Source organism: Halichoerus grypus, chromosome 4, assembly GCF_964656455.1.
Source record: "Halichoerus grypus chromosome 4, mHalGry1.hap1.1, whole genome shotgun sequence".
Taxonomy (NCBI): Eukaryota; Metazoa; Chordata; class Mammalia; order Carnivora; family Phocidae; genus Halichoerus; species Halichoerus grypus.
In genome coordinates, this window is record NC_135715.1 from 137,148,725 (window position 1) to 137,169,110 (window position 20,386).

The 20,386-nt window shown below is 38.2% G+C and overlaps 1 protein-coding gene and 1 long non-coding RNA gene across 7 annotated transcripts in view; one reads left to right on the plus strand and one right to left on the minus strand.

The window, feature by feature from the left end:
- Nucleotides 1-10,530, plus strand: part of LOC118525213 (uncharacterized) — a 127,464-nt gene extending 116,934 nt beyond the window's left edge. Inside the window, exons 3-4 of one of the 2 annotated variants that reach the window (XR_013447217.1) lie at nt 7,617-7,780; nt 10,067-10,530. This is a non-coding gene — a long non-coding RNA (uncharacterized LOC118525213). The remainder of the gene's footprint in view (nt 1-7,616; nt 7,781-10,066) is intronic. The other variant, XR_013447218.1, reaches the window with a different exon arrangement.
- The window catches only part of CHN1 (chimerin 1), a 192,399-nt gene that overhangs the window by 35,364 nt on the left and 136,649 nt on the right, over nt 1-20,386 (minus strand). For all 5 annotated transcript variants that reach the window (XM_078071012.1, XM_036075772.2, XM_078071013.1 and 2 more), the window contains one exon: nt 11,450-11,527. In XM_078071012.1, the coding sequence (XP_077927138.1) occupies nt 11,450-11,527 (78 nt within the window). The remainder of the gene's footprint in view (nt 1-11,449; nt 11,528-20,386) is intronic.

Consider the following 20,386-nt stretch of genomic DNA (forward strand, 5'->3'; position numbering starts at 1 on the left):
GTTTTATATATTTTTTTTTTCTGGTTAACTGTTTAAGATGGGAAGGTAAATCTAGTTCCTCCATCATGGCTAGAAGTGGAAGTTCAGATTATATTCTTATTTCTAAAACTGATCTTTCAGGTGAGCTTGAATCTGGGACTTCTGGGCTTCAGTTTCTACATGTGCAAAATTAATCAGTAATTCTCAGTATCCCTTATAGAGGCTGAACTTCTTGAGGATTCTTATGTCATCATGCTCTATGAACATGTCTCTCCTAGAAAAGTGTTACATTGACACTGTTGTATTAGTAGGTTGTATACTAGGATCTTGAATTAGTGACATCATTTTGTCATTTAATATTGTGGGCATTTATTTTTTTTAGCTACACAGAATAAATGTCTTCTCTTTGGGTACCAATTTTCAATTCATATGAATTTTATGGAACTGACCCCATCCCCAGTTCCAGGAGAGAGTATATGACCTTGCTCTAAGCCAAACAGCACATTCCATTCTCCTGCCTAGGAGTTGAGTTACTGGTTCAGAGATGGGCATATAAGATAATTGGGCAAATGCCTGCCAGGCCCAGACTTTTTTGTTCAGTCTCATTTTGAGCTGACTAGAATCAGAGACTATTTAGAGCTGGAGCCTCTGCAGGCCATCTTGTCACCCAGAGGAAGGCTGCAAATGAAGACAGAGCTAGAAGATAGGGTTCTGGTGCCATTTTAAGCCCCTTAGGCAAAGGATACCAACCACCGGCAGACTTTTCCTATGTGAGCCAATAAATTCCCTTTTTACCTTAGCAAGCACGAGCTGGGCTTTCTGACACTTGCGATGGAAAGTCTTCAACTGTTCCATCAAATGGTAAATATCAATCATGGGTTCCAAAGAGAGTTTTAAAAAGACACACTGAAGCAATGTGATTCAAATGTGGAGTAATGAACTATACTAGCGACCATCAAAACAAAATCGCATGCTTCCTAGAGATGGACCTTTTCTTTATGAACATGGGTACTATGCAAGCTCATTAGGCAGAGCCACGAGCAGTGATCCGGGTGTGGCACATATAAGGCTAGAGCTCCAGACAAAGGGAGTTCTATAAATGGGAAAGAGTGAACATGCTGGGACTGATTTGGGCAAATCCATTCACAAAGCTAGCCAAAACATGTCATTTCTCATACAACAGACTGAAGGGTATCACCTAATACAACAAGAGTCATCAGACATCCATGACCTAAAAATGAATATATTTTTTTGTTTTAATACTTTTTTTGCATAATACTTAAAAAATGCACCCAGCTCTATTTTTGCTCCCCAAAGAATATAAAAATATTTTTTAAATGAGTAGTTGATGATGTTCCTTAGAAGTGTAACATCACTGGGCTATTTCCCCTTTCCTTTCTAGCTTTCCCTATTTTGCAACCAGAAGAATGTTAAGATAATTTAAGAAGAGGGGTTAAAAAACCTGAAAAAATAAAAACACTACTGGTATGAGCTTTATTAGAAAAATAATTTGTAGTGGTCTCTCAGATGCTAGCAGTACTTGATAAAATATTTAAGAAAGAAAAATCAATATTTTTGTGTATTCTCTTCACTTAAAAAATTTTTTTTCCTAGACCTATATTCCACTTATGCCTGTATCTCTACTCTCTGTCCCTTGGGTTCTTTAATGAAGGCAATTATATTTTTGTATAATGTACTATTACATAAGAATAATGAATGCTGCCTAATGCTGACTGTAAGTGTACTGAGATATAGGGAACTTGGCAATATGGATAGTAACTGGGTAAGAGGTTATGTACATATTCTTCAGTCATATGCTTTCACTATCTTATTAAAGCCATGATAAACTTCACTCCTAAGGAAGACTTTCCTCCGAGGAATGGTGACATGGTAGGTCACAAAGAAGATGAAGTAGGACAGTGTAATTTGTGAATTAAACAAGGTTTAAAAATTAGAGAGCTAAAATATTACATAGGTATGCTATTAGATTACAAAATAAGCAATTAATACAATTAAGACTCAATCGAGTAGGGATATATGATACAAGTGACTACAAAAAATTGCCTTTAACATACCAGTGTGTCCCAAACGTGTGAAAAACTCATCCTTGAAGGTACGATTATTATGTGGACACATAAAGTATTAAAAGAACTGTGGTAGAGGTGACTTATTATGTGGAAGGGGTGTTCTTCCTATGGGTTTATATCCTTATCTTGTTATTGCAATGGGAGTCACATGCCAGGCCGATTCTCTACTTTGAGATAAATTTTGGAGATGGCATTTATTTTTAAATTGAAGAATAACCGACATACAATGTTGTATTAGTTTTAGGTATACAACATAGTGATTCGGTATTTGTATATATTAAAACATGGTCGCCACATTAAGTCTAGTTGCCATCTGCCACTATACAAAATTGTGACAAGACTATTGGCTAGATTTCCTATGTGGCACAGTTCATCCCCGTGTCTCATTTATACCTGGAAGACTGTACCTCTTAACTGCCTTTACCTATTTTGTTCATCCTCGCCACTGCTCTACCCTGTAGCAATCCTCAGCTTGTTCTCTGTATCTATGAGTTTGCTTCAGTTCCATTTGTTCATTTGCTTTAACTTTATTTTTATTTATTTTTTGATGTCTGATCTTCTTTGTGACTTTTAGAAAATCTCATTGTTGACTGGCCTCAGAACTAGAGCTTTCTACCTCTGAGAGGACAGCCTCTGTCTCTTGGCAATCTGTTCCCCGAGTTTTTCTTTGGCCTCCTTCATTCTCTTGGCCAAGTTTAGCATGTTCTGTAGCCTTATTTTTCCTAGTATGCCGTTTCTTCAGAGCAGTATGCCAACATTTGTGTGGTAGAACACATGCAGTAACAAGACACAGAATTGTGGATGCTTCGGTTCTAGGTTTCTTACCTTCTTTGTTTAGGAGCTTTCTCACAACATACTGGCGGACATCATCTTCTTCCGACAGACTGAAAAGTTTGTGGATTCTGCTAGCTCTTTTGGACCCCAGGTGACGAGGCCCGGTAGTATCAGTGAGTCCAGGAATATCCTTTTTTTTTTTTTTTTTTTTTTTAACAATGACCAAGTTGAGAACACTGAGCTTGGCGTCCACAATACAACCCCAAACAGATCTGCACTCTTTCTCCAGTCCTCCTCGGTTTGTAGCAGGAACGGTCCTTGCTCAGCCGCAGGTGGGCACGGCCATGGATCAAGACACCCTGCTTCACGGGGAAGCCTTGTTTGTCATTGCCACTGATTCTTCCTGTTCACCCAGAGCATCAGCAGCGATTTCTGTGGCCATACGCTTCTCATAAAAGGTACGGCATTTGTGTTCATCATCCACTTCAGTGAGTTTCTGGCAGCCAGTAACTGAGAAAGAAAAGTTCAGCTTCATCCTAAAACAGCCTACTGCCTCTGAGGTGCCATGGAAAAGAGGTGTTTTTGATTTTAAATTCCATACATAATGAAATCATATAGTATGTGTTTCTCTGACTGACTTAGCATAATACCCTCTAGGTTCACCCATGTTATTGCCAATGGCAAGATTTCATTTTTTTATGGCTAATATTCTATTTCACACACACACACACACACACACACACACCCCACATCTTCTTTAGCCATCTATTTTTTGATAGATATTTAGGTTGCTTCCGTATCTTCGCTATTGTAAAGATTGCTGCATGCATCACGGGATGAATAAGTCTTTCTGAATTAGCGTTTTCATTTTCTTTGGATAAGTACCTAGAAGTGGAAATACTGAATTGTACAGCAGTTCTGTTTTTAATCTTTTGAGGAAACTCCATAGTGTTTACCAATGTGGTTACATCAATTTACATTCCCACAAACAGTGCACAAGGGTTCCTTTTTCTCCACATCCTTGCCAACACTTGTTTTTTATCTTATTGATTCTAGCCATCCTGACAGGTGTGAGGTGATACCAAATTTTCTAAAACATATCAGGATGATTATAAATGCGAGAAATAATCAATACAATGTTAGATGTAGTTGTTTGTCAGAGGGTCTCACATTAGGATATTGATTGGGAATAAGAATCAGAATCGGTTCTGGTAAGAAAGCCCAGATGTTTAAAAGTGACAACCCTAGGGGCGCCTGAGTGGCTCAGTCAGTTGGGTGTCTGACTCTTGATTTCAGCTCAGGTCATGATCTCAGGCTCATGAAATGAATGGGAGTCCCATGTTGGGCTCTGTGCTGAGCACGGAACCTGTTTGGATTTCTCTCTTTCCCTCCCCCTACCCCTCCCCTCACTCATGTACGTGCACTCTCTCTCTCTCTCAAAAAAAAAAAGTGACAACCCTATATTTTAATTTCAAGGCTGGCCTGAGGCTCTCTTTTATTTGCTTTTTAATTAAATAAAACATAGTGCACTATTGACAGTCTCCTAGTGAGAAAGACAAACTTCCAAATCTCTCCAAATTTTAAAACAGCATAAGCAAAAATAGACAATTGGGACTACATTTAATGATAAATCTTCTGCATAGCAACGGAGACAATCAGCAGAGTGGAAAGGCAACCTATTGCTGGATCATAAGGTAGTTTTTAATTTTTTGAGGAACCTCCATACTGTTTTTCATAATGGCTATATCAATTTACATTCACAGCAACAATGTACAGGGGTTCCTTTCTCCACATCCTCACCAACACTGGCCGTCTTTTGCCTTGTTTATACTAGCCATTCTAACAGGTGTGAGGTGACATCGTGGTTTTGATTTGCATTTCCCTGATGATTTGTGATGTTGAGCATCTTTCCACTGACCTATTGGCCATTTGTGTATCTTTTGAGAAATGACCATTCTCAGGTCCTTTGCCTGTTTTTATTTATTTGACAGAAAGAGACACAGCAAGAGAGGGAACACAAGCAGGGGGAGTGGGAGAGGGAGAAGCAGGCTCTCCGCTGAGCAGGGAGCCCGATGTGGGGCTCGATCCCAGGACCCTGGGATCATGACCTGAGCTGAAGGCAGACGCTTAACAACTGAGCCACCCAGGCGTCCCCCCTTTGCCTGTTTTTAAATCAGGTTGCTTTTTGCTAGTGAGTTGTATGAGTTCCTTATATATTTTGGATACTAACCTCTTATCAGATATATGGCTTGCAAATATCTTCTCCCATGCCATAGGTTGCATTTTCATTCCATCAATTATTTCCTTTGCTGTGAAGAAGCTTTTTAGTTTGATGCAATCCCACTTGTCTATTTTTGTTTTGGTTCCCTGTGCTTTTAGTGTCCTATCTGAAAAAATCACTGCCCACACCAATGTTTTTTCCTGTTTTCTACTAGTAGTTTTATGGTTTCAGGTCTTATATTTAAGTCTTTAATCCATTTTGAGTTGACTGTTGTATATGGCATGAAATAAGGGACCAATTTCTTCTCCTTCTCTTTTTTTTTTTGGCATATGGATATCCAGTTTTCCCAACATCATTTATTGAAGAAACTATCCTGTCTTTATTTAGTGTACTTGGCACCCTCGTTGAAGATCAGTTGACTGAAGACACATGGATTTATTTCTGGGCTTTCTGTTTGTTTCATTAGTTTATATGTCTGTTTTTATGCCAGTGCTATCCTGTTTTGATTACTGTAGCTTTGTAATATATTTTGAAATCAGAAAGTACAGATGCCTCCAGCTTTTTCTTGCTCAAGACTGCTTTGGTCTTTTGTGGTTCCATGTGAATCTTAGGATTGCTTTTTCTGTTAAGAATGCCATTGGAATTATGATAGGAATTGCACTGGCTCTGAAGATCATTTTGGGTAGTATGTACATTTTAGCAATATTCTTCTGATCCATAAAACATGGGTTTCTCTTGGGTTAAGTATAACATTTTAAATTCTCTAACCTCATAAAATGGCTACAAAGAAGTATAAGCAACCTGGGCAAAGCTTGTGAAATGTTTCTTTTTGGATTATTAATGGCAGGCAGTAACCTTCTTTGTACTTGAGGCATCATAACCAGTTCCTCAGCCGACATTACAAACCATAAAAAGGATAGACAGGGCTGAGAGGGTCATGATGCTGAGGGGCAATGTAGAGGCCTGGATGGAAATGCATGATGAGTTTTTGTGGTCCTCTTCACCACCTTTAGGGACAGAGATAAAAAGCAGAGTAGCGTGTGTTCATTATTTTTGGCTTCTGTAGCATCTGGTAAGTACTATACCAAACAGCAACAGAAACAATGCCTACAGGGATTTTACAGATGATCTTATCCAATCTCCCACTTTGCCTCCATGACTGCCCTAAGGAGAGAAAAACCCCTGCTCTGCACTGAGCTTTGTTATTTTTATCTTCCCTTACAAGTGACCCACATTAAGAATTGGGAATTTTGTGTGTATATACACAGACACATATAAATTATTTGTATAAACTAGAAATATATACATATATATTTCTCTCTATATAGAATATATTAGAATAGAATATTATATATATAATTCAATTTAATCTTTTATTTGAAGGAAAACATTTATTCCTTTAAAATGTCTGTCAGACACTCCATACTCCTACCCACAGGAAGAGCAATAATGTTTAATAATGAGACATTCTAGGTTGCCTTTTCCATTAGTTATATTGCATTTAACTTCTTTTATAATGCTATTAATTCAAAACAATATTCAAATTTCTGACACTTAAAATGTGAACACAGATTCTCCAAATATAAGACAACATGATATTGTGAGTTTTACTGCATTTAAAAAACTCACATGAATTTGATTAAAAAATTGTAACAGTATGTGTCTTAAAATCATTAGGAGAACCTATTTTTATGTTGAAATTTCCTACTGTAGGAGAAGTGATTTCAAAATAACAACAATCACCACCACCACAAAGAAAGGTCCCTCCTGTCATATTGTATGCTCATTTAGTCGTTCAGCAGATGTTTCTTGAACATTTGCATCTTACTAAATATAGGGACAGGGGAAGGAAGAGTGGAGATGAGTAAAGAAGTGGGGGATGGTGGTGTTGTGATGGTTGGTGGGGAGAATACACAGGTAGCCCAGTTGGCAAATATGATAGTTCACGGACTGTTGATATAACTAGTTTTAAAAAAATATTCCTTCATATATAGGTTAATTCTTTTTAAAAATAAACATTAGTATCTTGTCCCCATATGGGCCTTAATAAAGTTTTAACAGTGGAAAACAGTAATTATCTTAACAAATCTAATGCTTCTCAATATAATGTAATCAAGAGAACTTTAATTCTGGGCCGCCTGGGTGGCTCAGTTGGTTAAGCGACTGCCTTCGGCTCAGGTCATGATCTCGGGGTCCTGGGATTGAGCCCCGCATCAGGCTCCCTGCTCGGCAGGAAGCCTGCTTCTCCCTCTCCCACTCCCCCTGCTGTGTTCCCTCTCTCCCTGTGTCTCTCTCTCTGTCAAATAAATAAATAAAATCTTTAAAAAAAAAAACAAAAAACGAGAGAACTTTAATTCTGAAGCAGTCTCTACACCCATTGGAGGGCTCGAACTCACAACCCCGAGATCAAGAGTCACACGCTCCACCGACTGAGCTAGCCAGCCGCCCCAAGAGAATTTTAGAGCTGCAAAATAACTTCTAGATCATGTAGTTTAATTCCACCCTTCATACTAATTCTATTTTTATTTGCTGGTTCATTTTGTGTTTATTCTCAGATGGGAATCAAATGAGGACCACAGGTCTTGGATCTGTGTCCTTCGGAGGAAAGGAAAGACCACTTTCAGCAGGAGAGCTGGCCATTTCGATCGTCCCGTTTATCAAACGGCAGCAGGTCTGCTCTACCAGGATCGATGGGTTCACTCTCATCGGTTTAAACCCAGTAGGTCTTGAATCAGTAATTTTAGTAAATATTACAAGGCTCATGTGATAGTCTTATTTAATTACAGTATCAGTTCACATTTCGGGATTCATTGCATATTATCTTGGCAACATTAAATCTATTAATATAATATGTCACATCTTTCACTTATAGGTAGAATGCAAGTATCTGAGACTCTAACGTGAACCAGTTGCCATTTCAAGACTACTTTAAAGGACTAAAGTCATATTTTAAAGTATTCTCTCACTGTAATTCTTAATGTTCTTTTCTTTAAATGACTTAATTTGCCTAAGTAGCCAGGTTTCTGTGGTTATTTTCATTATATGGAATCTTGATTTTATAGAGTTATCTAAATTATACCAAATGAAACACCAAATAGTTAAATCTGGAAGGATTTAGAGCCACACAGAGGATTTCACTGTACTCTGTGGTGCATGGAAATGCAACTGCTCTTACATAACGTCTAACTCTGCCTGGGAGCTAAGAAAGAAACTAGAGCTTTCTTTAGCCCCACAGTCATGCCGGGGTTCTCAATTGCATCATGACCTCTGTACCTGGGCAAGAAAAAGCCTTGGTATGGATTCAGAAAAGGAAAATAGCAGTTACCAAGTACCGAACACCTACCAGGAACTCAGTTCTTCTGATGTAGAACCAGTGTGTTTAAAGATCAAGCAGTCTGCCCAAGGTCATATAAATGATGAGCAAGCTCCTGAGGGCCAGGGCTGGGTCTCTGTTATCAGTCCGTCCAGAGAACCTCAGATGTAGGGTGTAAGGATATAATCACTGCTGCTGGAGTCCCTCTGTCTTAATGTCAGAGGTGTTTTAGTTAACACTTGTATTCTCTCTCTGTTGTGTTAGCACAGGGGCAGTCCTTAAAGTGAGAGGTTGATCCCGGAAAGAGTTAAAATTATTTTTGCTCTAAGTTAGGTTGACAAATTATAATCAGTTTTAAAGGATGTGGTACATTTATTTTTTAAATGATTATCTCCCTAAGAGAGACAACTGTTTCTTGGGATAGATTCTTTATCAAATCCTTATAAATAACAATAGAAAAAATTTTAAAGGCCATGTTACATAACAGTAAATGGGAAGCCTTCCTGCTTTGTTTCATTTTTTCTATTTAAAGAAAAAAAAAACGCAAAAACAAAACACCTGTCTGGAGTTAGGCCTAGTTGATTTTTTTTTTTTTTTTTTTTGGGTCTCAGCTTGGTGAGTGCTTTCACTGAAGGCATAAGGTATTCTTAGCTCCTCCTTCTGAAATGCGACCTGGCAACTGCTCAATGCCACTGAGCAATGTTACAGAGCGAGGCAGTTCAAGAAGCGAAAAAGAAAGCCACACTGAAATGAGGCTTTGGAGAGTGGGCTTGTGGATTGCAGAATCCATCTTTACCAACACAGAAAACAGTCAAGGGCAAGGTCGTATGAATGATTATGACCATATAAATGCTCAAGTTCTTCCCACCATAAATCTCTGAACTGTACATACTTACATACCATAAGCAGTGACCTTCTAAGTGAACATTTGTGTGGGAGAGAAGTGCTCCTGCCACAAAGTCTGAATTCTTTGGGGGGCGCGGGGGGGATGTTCTCGGAAGTCAAGTGTGACTACCCCTCCCACCTTTCTTTTCTCATTTTTATAATGCCACCCCACAGAAACATTTTTTAAATAACAAAGGGTAATTTCAATGGAAAGAGTCAAATTCTGAGACTTCTGACCTTATTAGTAACTATAAAAAATATGTAATAGAACTTCGCTTTCTAATATGAGCTCTTTCCTGAGCATAAGTACTTTTAAAAAAATACAGCCCACTTGATTTTGTTTAACTCCAGTGACGGAAGCAGACTTCTTTTTAATGTGCCCCCCCCCTTTAAAAACACAAGTATCTTTATAACAGTTTGGGTACCAAGTGAAGGGTCACAATTGGTCCCAGAGTCAGCACTTTCTGGCTGTTCAAAATTTGCTCATTAAAACCATGTGTTAAATTAAAATTGAAAAATTACTGGAGGATACAACAACAAAAAGAGAGAATGTGTGTGTTTATGTAAATCCCTGAATGGACTTACTATTTGCTTTTGATCAATGAACTTGATTTAGCACTAAAATGGCATCCTTAATAGGTCAGTCTGTTCCTGCTGAACACACCAGAGGGGACATCTTTAGAGACGTATTTTTAAATCTCAGCCGTTTCTAAACAGTATGCATAGTTTCTTGCTTAGAAACCTCAATGGCTATTTTTTCGACCGAGCATGCATATAACTTTATACTTTGGGGTCATTCTCTTACAGGATAAAAATCCTGTAAGACTGATTTGTCATACAAGAAGAAACTGAGGCCTAGTAACTTGCATGTACTGTTTAGGTTCAAAAATGGAAGAGGTGGTTGACCAGTGGATGCACATACTGAATGGTCTCCATTTCATTTAAAATCAAAGACACTAGTTGAAAGGTAAGGTCCTTAACAACATGTTTAAAGAGGGAGAAGAAAATGCTATTTGGTTTACCTTGAAATATGAGCAATCTTTATATAGTCCAGTTTAGAATTTATCCTTTATCCCAAAATGATCTGAAGATTATAAGAATCTATTCCTCGCTAAAAAAGTAGAGCATTTGGGGGGCTTGGTATTGAGCATTTGAGTAAAATAAATGCTAGTGTTAAAAATCAGGATGAATTGCAAATGTGAAGTGAGATTTTCTACTACAGAGCCTAGTACATTCTGAATGAATATATCTGCTGAAGAAATGTTGAATAAATGGAAGATCAGGGTTTCCAGCCTATCATCTTTTGAAACCATATGCCCTCTAACATTAAAACTGATGACATCTAAAGACAGAAAACTTGATCATCAAGTTGGGTAACTCCTGTGAAGGGACTGTAGAAATGCCAGCGCACCCACCCACTAAGTGTACCTGGGTGTTTGTACGTACAGCCTCATACTGCATGTTTGCCCCGTTAGATGCAAAGGACCCGACTCTAAGGCCTTGTATCATGCTGTGCATGCAGGCAACTTGAATCAACACACATATCATCTTGACGAAAGATGATTAAAGTATAGTTGGTAAAACACATTAACACAATAATTAAACTCTCTCTCTCTCTCTCACACACACACACCCTGAAAGCAATACTCAAAAAGTAAAGAGAGGCTGCTTATATCAGCAGTAACAGTCCCAGAGTAGCCATCCTCCTTTCATCAAAGACAGAAACTGTGGGAAATGCAGACCATCTGCTCAATCCAGATGCAATAACACGCGCCTCTTATATCCAAAGCTTTTTACCAGGAAGGAAGGGAGATAAGATCTAATCCTCTCATGAAATATCTGACAAAGGTAGTTAGATATATTTGCATCACAAATAAAAATAATGCCAAAATCATTATTAAATGAGACCTTTTAAATGTCAGTCCAGACTTTTACCATTGAGTGTATATTGATTAAGCAGAGTACTAAATCAGCATTAGATAAAATGGAGTTGGATTCTATTAGCTTTAGTCAGCTATTCCTTAAATAAGGAATGAAGATGTTTTAAGCATGATTTTAAATAGCAAGCACATTTTAGTCCAGTCATCGTAGTTTTAAAAAGACCTCAAAAGAGATTCCTTTAACACTGTATATTGCAAGCAATGTGCATTTTCTCTCTTCTAAGAAAAGGTTAAAAACAAATATTCTTACCTTGAAATTGTGAACCTTTTCATATTTTGGAATTTGCTCGTTTTCTTTCAGAGTTGCTCTTCTAACAAGTGATGTCAACTGCGAATAAGCAAAGAGTTTCAGAGGTTGCCAGATTGTCACAGACGACTTTTGAGAACCCAGTTTCATTCCCAAGGCTGCTATCAATAAATCTTGCTGACGGCCCTCTGGTTTTGATTTGTGAACTGCAGCTCTATTAGCTTTCCTACCCGACCAAGACTCTTTGGATGGCATTTTGGAATTCAGGAAAGAAATAAAACCTATATTGATCTATGTCGGTGAACTCTATTCAGCTAACAAATGAGCATTCTGCCAGCCGGCACACAACCCTAATCTACAGAGAGCTGCAGAGAAACATCGCGGAGAGGTGGAGGAGGATGATGAAGCACTTCTTAAAAAGAGGTCGACTAACCAGAAAAATTCTTCTTTCTTCTTTTTTTTTTTTTTTTAAAGGGCTCTATATTTAAGCTTCTGAAAACTCAAGAGTCTGAACAGAAATAAAGAGTCGATGCTAACATACAAAACATTCAGCATCTCTCTATCCCTTTTTTAAAAGCCATGCAATTTGGACAAATGATACATTTCTAAAAGCTTCCTTCTCTATTCAATATATTACTGTCCATTCTGGATGAAAGATGCCTACATACTGCCTGCAAGTCAGCTTCTAGCAGCAGACACCCTGTGGAGCCCCTAGCAGGGAGGGTGGGGAGGGAAGGGATTTGACAAGGAAGGCTGGATTAGACTGGTCACCGTAAGAAAGGAGATAACCAATGAGAATCGAGCAACAGTATTTAAGTATTGTATTCCTCAACTCTCTTTTCCTCCCTCCTCTCATGTAAGATTTTCTTGCTGGCTCAAGGAAAAGGAAAAAAAACAAAAAACAAAAAAACAAAACAAAACAGTGGGAAGACAATGAGCCATGAATGAGTCATGCATTATTACAAAATGGAATATTTCTTTTACCTATTAAAAGCAAAGGAAGATTAACATACAGCATCAGGTTTCAAAAGAATTTACCATCACTGCCTGGTAAATTATGAAAGGCTAATCTATATCCTCCTTTATGCATTATGGACTGAGGTTAGCTAACAAAAACCCAATTTTTTTTAAGATGAGCAAAAGCTGGTAAAAAGAAAAGGCGTTTAACTAGATAGCACACTATTTTCATGCAAAACAAGGAGTGTGCATATAACACTGCTAACACCCTGCAGTGGTCAGTTTTGTCTCCCTATAAGGAGGATTTTGTTGCGAATCTATAAGTAAATGGATCCGGTCTTTAATTATTAGTCTCAACATTCTTAATTCAAAGAGCTTGAGGCCAGATCATAGTGGGAGCCAGCTAGAAATAATTTCTCATGCACACAGGTCGGAGATGTCGTGTAACAGTGCTTATATTTGTTTGCTAATATAAAAACGTGGGAAGGGTGCTGGGTAAGAGACAAATCCAGCTCCGTTTAAGAGCAATACCCATACTTTTTGCTCAACTGCTATAAGAAGCTCAAGTTTTCCCATATTGGTTCACTAAACATCTTCCATTTGTTTCCTCATGTTATAGTAATTAAGTTTAACCCATTATGATTCCAGTTGTTACACTACTATATTTAAAGAATCAAAAACTATATTTAAATGAATTCAGTCCATTTGCTGAACACAAACAATTTATCTCAGATTTCATAATCTATAGGGGGTATGTGCCCAATGCAGATTCTAGTTTAATTGGGACATGAAGTTGTTCTTAAACCATGCTAGATATTAGAAATATTGATGACTGATTTTCTAAACATCCCCCAATTTTTTAATTTACTTGAGTATATAGTCCCTTCTTTTAAAATGTCTTACTCTTTTAAAAAAATTTCTAAGGGCATCTGGTTGGTTTAATCGGAAGAGCATGCAACTCTTGTTCTCAGGGTTGTGAGTTTGAGCCCCATGCTGGGTGTAGAGATTACTTAAACTTATGAAAAAAAATGTTCTAATAAAAGGCAGAAGTTAATATTTACATCTATAGGTATTTCATTCCCACAAATTTATACCCTTATGTGATCAAGACCAAAAAAGAAAATGCTCCTGTTCTAAGAGAAAATACAATGGAAAGAACTTTCCTTGCCTAACCTAAATTACTTTTCAGTTTAGACCTAGTTTGTCATGTGATGACTAAAAATATAAACGCCAACCAACTCTTTAGTCATGCACAACTGAAGGTGAAGTTTATCCAATTCTCAGTAGACATTAGAAAAGATTCCAAAGCCAAATTGAACAGTAAATTTTTTTCTTTCTACAATGTTTAATGCTTAATGTTTACATTACTATGTTAAAGAAAACAATCACCCATGTAACTCAAAGCAGCTTTTTTTTCTCCCCTGAGTATTTCTGATCAAGGTCCTTTATTATAAACCATCCCCAGTTCTTCAGCTGTAGTAACTTAAATTCAACCAACGCATAGAAAGACTGATGGTAGAGACAATTCATGGCTGGGCCAAAGTGCACATTTTGTCTTTGAGAGGCAAGTCTACTATAGACTCTGCAAGGTCACTCTTCTTCCCAAATAATTTTGGTACCTAATCGAGACATACTGGATTAATTGCAATTTGGGCAGCTACCGAGGGCAACAGGAGATAGAAAACAATGGCGCAGGATGAAGTTCTTAGCTACTCTCAAAGGGCTAGGGTTTTTTTTGGTCGCAGGATGCCTTCAATAACCTGCAATAATGTGCTTCTGCCATAATTTTGGTGCAGCAGCTCTCAAGTCGTAAGAACTGCTAATTCTAAAGTTCAGAACTAATATCAATGTTCTGATGTTCTAGACAAATATATACCACCCATCCTTATATTTATCTGGCCATATTTAGATAGCTACAGAATCTATTAATGATGGCTATCATTTATTATTAAATATCCATTTTCCAGGCACCTAGCTAATAAGCACTTTACATACAGAATCCCCTTAAATCCACAGAAAGATGCCTATGAAGTGTATTTTATCCTCACTTCATAGCTGAAAGAAAAGAGGCCTCCGGTATTCAGTCTTTCATCTTGCCTGTAACTCTTTGGCCTGCCCCAGACCTCACTCTGGCCATCCTCGATACTGATAGCACTTCTGTACATTCACGTAAATGAGGGGGACGAGCCTGGAAAAAACAGTGGAGAACAGGCAGATTCTACAACCCTCTCGGTGTCTGCATCTGTCCATACCATCTACAATATAGAGAAGTGGACTACAAAAAGGGTGTGTGTGTAGTAGGAGGCAGTTGTGTGAGGAATAAGAAATAGCAGGGGGAAATAGGTGACCTTCGAAGGGAACACATTTGCTGTTTTTCAAATAAAGAAATTTCCACCACTACCCCTCTACCCGGTTGTTTGTCTAGTAATAATACTGAATTTATGTGAAACTAGTCTCTCATTTTCACCAAGTGTAGTACAATAGGGTCAGGGATCGTGGAACCAGACAAAAGTGCTAATCTTAACCCTGTCATCTACTGGCTGTGGCATGTCCTGGTCAAGCTACTAATTTCTTCCAGTCTTTGTTTCCTTATGTGTATAAAAGTACTTACATTATAGAATTAGATGAGATAGTATAGGGGAAGCATTTTGCATTATTCCTGGCACAGACAGTAATCAATAAATAGAAGTTTCCCTCCTTTCCTTATATCTAAGGACTTCTATTTCCGAGATCAGGGTTAAGATAGTGGGACTGTGAAACATGTAAAAGGCCCAAGGCCACTGGCCTAAGCAGTATAAGCTTCAGGTCAAGCTGTAACCAGGTGCTTTAAGGACACATCATAAGCATCACTGTTTTGCAATCCTTAGCTTATCCTGTCCTGGCAGTCTGAACCCCTAGGCTCAAACTCTGAGTAATCCTTGTTCTGTCCACCTTCCCACCTCAAAACCTGCTTACAGGGAAGGATCTTATCAACTTATTCATGCTAAGGTACAAATGACTGATTATACTTCCTTTTCCACAAATATCTGGTTTTTAATATAGGACCAAGACTTCTGCCAAAGGAATAAATCTAATTATTGTATGTCAGAACTCGTTAACAGTAAGAGTATTCTGTAGGAAACTGAAAGGACCTCACACAGCCAGCCACCTCCTTTGACTATCATCGTGATACCACAGACTCATGAACACAATGTTCCAGTTAACTAAGTAAAGTCAACATTCCATCAGAAAAGCACCATGAAGGAATGTTCTAGCTGGCATGGCCCAGAGGTTTGGAGAGATGAAGAGTAACTACATTAACTATTGGGTAAACTTGGTTCAGGGTTAGCAAAATTCTGCAATTTCTATAAAATATTAATATTCAGATATTAAGAACACAGCTTTGATTTTTGGGGTCCAGGATGGTAACAGAGGAAGACCCTGAACGCACATCCTCCATGGACATAGCACACCTACACCTATTTATAGAGGAACCACTCCTGAAGAACTGAGGGTTGACTGAACAGCTCCTGCACAACCAAAGAAAGACTTCATAGAGAACAGCCAGACAGACTAATGAAGGAAACTGCTCCCCTTGAAACTGCAAACTGCAGTGGGAAGGGATAGTACTGAGGGGCTATGAGCTGGCCACAGTTTGACAAAACAACAAGAGGGGAGGTGGACGGGGGGATGGGGTAACTGGGTGATGGGCATTAAGGAGGGCACTTGATGTCATGAGCACTGGGTGTTAAATGCAACTGATGAATCACTAAATTCTACCTCTGAAACTAATAAAAAAATGAAAATTAAAAATTAAAAAATTAAAAAACAACTACAATATGAAAGATCCAGCCCTAGAACTCTCTGGCAGGGTAGCTGCTGGAACTCTCCGAGTTGAAGGGGCTGGTGAGTGCCATGGTTTACGTTCCCCTCCACCTTATAGCCCAGACAGGAGCACAGCTGGCTTGCCATCTCAGTGAGCCTCGAGCCTCCCACACCAAACCAAGCTGTGCCACCAAGGTGGCTCCAGCACAGTGTATACCGGGCCACCCCCGGTCACTGTTCGCTCTAGCTCCAGCTGTCTTACTAAGATGACACAAGCATAAAGCACCCTGGAACACACCAGGCCCACACTACGTCAGCTCCAGATGACCTACTGGAGCAACCCCAGTGCAGAGTGCTCTGGCACCTCCTCGCTCCCGCCTCCTTTAGCTCCAGCTGCCCGCCAGGGCACCTCCTTTGCTGAGCACCCCAGGACACCCCAGACTACACCCACTTCAGCTTCAGCTGTCCTGCCAGAGTGCCCTCTGCACGTAGAGCCCCAGGGTCCTCCCCCCCCACACACTTGTATGCACTTCGACTTCAGCTCTACTGCCAGGTTGCCCTTTGCACAGAGAGCCCCAGGACCCCCTGGCTTACACCCACTTCAGCTTCAGCTGTCCTATCAGGGAGCCCTCTGCACTGACAGCTCTGGGACTGCCCCACCCCATGCCCTCTTCAGTTCCAGCCATCCCAAGAGGGCAGCCCCAGCATGGAGTACTCCAGGACCCCCAGTACATGCCAGCCACTAGGCACACACAGTCTACACAGGGGATGACCATACACAAGACTATTCCTGCAAGCTTAGAAGTAGCTGTTCTAATTCATAGAAACAAACACAGAAAGTGAAGCAAAATGAGAAGACAGAGAAATATGCTCCAAATGAAAGAACGAGACAAAATATCAGAAAAAGAATTAAATAAAACAGAGATAAGCAATATGCCTGATAAAAAGTTTAAGTAATGATCATAAAGATGCCCATGGACTGGAGAGAAGAGTGGAAGAACTCAGTGAGAACTTCAAAAAGAGACTGAAAATATTAAAAAGAATCAGAGTTGAAGAATACAATAACTAAAATGAAAACTACACTAGAGGAAATCACCAGTAGATCAGTAGATGGAGAAGAAGAGATCAGCAATCTGAAATACAGGCTAGTGGAAAGCACCCAAGCTGAACAGTGAAAAAAAAAAAAAAAGAATTTATAAAAAGGAGGATAGGTTAAGGGATCTCTTAGACAACATCAAGTGAACAAGCATTTGCATTATAGAGGTCCCAGAAGAAGAAGAGAGAGATACAGGGGCAGAAAACTTTATCTGAACAAATGATGACTGAAAACTTCTCTAACCTGGGGAAAGAAATAGACATCCAGGTTCAGGAAGCAAAGAGAATTCCAAACAAGATGAATCCAAGGATGTCCACACCATGACAAATAATCATTTAAATGTTTAAGATTAAAGGTAAAGAGAATTTTAAAAGCAGCAAGAGAGAAGTAAATAGTTACATACAAAGGAACCCCATAAAGCTATCAGCTGATGTTTCAGCAGAAACTTTACAGGCCAGAAGAGAGTGGCATGATATATTCAAAGAACTTAAAGAAAAAAACCTACAACCAAGAATACCCTACCCAGCAAGGTTATTATTCACAGTGGAAGGAGAGAGAGTTTCCCCACAAAAACAAAAGTTAAAGGAGTTCATCACCACTAAACTGGCCTTACAAGAAATGTTAAAGGAACTTCTTTAAGTGGAAAAGAAAAGGTGATAATTAGAAAAAAAAAATTATAAATGAAAAGATGTAAAATAGGACAACATATACATAAAACGTGGCAGAGGAAATAAAGTAGTTTTTAAAGAATGTTTACTTTAAACTTAAGTGACCATCAACTTAACAAGACAATACATACTGAGGATGTTATAGATGAACCTTATGGTAATCCCAAACCCAAAACCTACAATATCTACACAAAAAATAAAAAGAATGAAAGGTAAGAATAACAGTCAAGTGTAAATCAAAAGGAAAGGGAACAAGAGAAGAACAAAGAAGTAAAAAAACAACCAGAAAGCAATGAATAAAATGGCAATAAGTATTTAGCTATTAATAATTACTTTAAATGTAAATTGTCTAAATGCTCCAATAAAAAGACATAGGGTGGTGAAGTGGATAAAAAAACAAGACCCATCTATAGGCTGCTAGAAGAGACTCACTTCAGACCCAAACACACAACAGACTGAAAGTGAATGGGAGGAAAAAGATATTCCATGCAAATGAAAGTGAAAAAAAAAAAAAAGCTGAGGTAAAAAAACTCAGACAAAGAGACTTTAAAGACTGTAACAAAAGACAAGAGCATTATATAATGATAAAAGGATCAATCCAACAAGAAGATATAACAATTGTAAACATTTGTGCACTCAACATTGGAGCACCTAAATATGTAAAGCAAATATTAAAAGACATAAAGGGAGAAATTGACAGTAATACAGTAATAGTAGGGGAGTTTAATACCCCAATTACATCACTGGATAGATCATCCAGGCATAAAATCAATAAGGAAACAGTGTCATTGAATATCACATTAGACCAGATGGACTTAACAGATATACACAGAACATTGCATCCAAAAACAATAGAATACACATACTTTACAAGTGTACATGGAACATTCTCCAAGACAGATCACCATGTTAGGCTAAAAAACAAGTCTCAGTAAATTTAAAAATACTGAAATCATATCATGCATCTTTTCTGACTATAAAGCTATGAAACTAGAAATCAATTACAAGTAAAAAATACTAGAGAAAAACCACAAACATGCAAAGGCTAAAGAACATGTTACTAAAAGACCAATGGGTCAATGAAGAAATAAAAAAAAAATACATGGAGACAAATGAAAATAAAAACACAATGGTCCAAAATCTTTGGGACACAATGAAAGGAGTTCTAAGAGGGAAATTTATAGGCCTACCTCAAGAAAAAGAAAAAGCTCCAATAAACAATCTAAACTTACACCTAAAGGAAGTAGAAAAAGAAAAAACAAAGACCACAGTTAGTAGAAGAAAGGAAATAATGAAGATCAGAGCAGAAATAAATGAAATAGAACCTAAAACACAACAGAAAAGGTCAATGAAATCAAGAGGTGGACCTTTGAAAAGATAAACAAAATTGATAAACCTTTAGGCAGACTCATCAAGAATAAAAGGGAGAAGACCCAAATAAGTAAAACCAGAAATGAAAGAGAAGTAACAACCAACATCACAGAAATAAAAAGAATTCTAAGAGAATACTATGAAAAATTATATGCCAACAAATTGGGCAACCTAGAAGAAATGGATACATTTCTAGAAACATACAAACAAAACGGAATCATGAAGAAATAGAAATCTGAACAGACTAATTACTAGTAATGGAAGAGAATCAGTAATCAAATAGGAAAACTCCCAACAAACAAAAGTCCAGGACCAGATGGATTCACAGGTAAATTCTACCAAACATTTAAACAAGAATTAATACCTATTCTCCATAAGCTATTCCAAAAAATAGAGGAGAAAGTTTCCAAATACATTCAATGAGTCCAGCATTACTCGGGTATATCAAAACCAGACAAAAACACCATGAAAAAAGAAAACTACAAGCCAATATCCCTGATATAAAATATCCTTGAACATAAAGGCAAAAATCCTCAACAAAATATTAGTAAACCATATTATACAATACACTAAAAGGATCAGTCACCACAATTAACTGGAATTTTTTCTGGGGATGCAAGGATGGTTCAATATTTGCAAATCAATCAGATGATGCACCACATCAACAAAATGAAAGCTAAAAATCATGATCAGCTTGGGCCACCTGGGTGGCTCAGTCAGTTAAGCATCTGCCTTTGGCTCAGGTCATGATCTCAGGGTCCTGAGATCCAGCCCTGCATTGGGCTCCCTGCTTCAGCAGGGAGCCTGCTTTTCCCCTCTCCCTCTGCTGCTCCCACTGCTTGTGCTCTGTTTCTCTCTCTCAAATAAATAAAATCTTAAAAAAAATCATGATCATCTCAAAATATGCATAAAAAGCATCTGACAAAGTATAACATCCATTCGTGATTAAAAACCCTCAACAAAACAGGTTTAGATGGAACATACCTCAACATAATAAAGGATATAAAAGACCCATAGCTAACATTATACTTAGTGGTGAAAAAC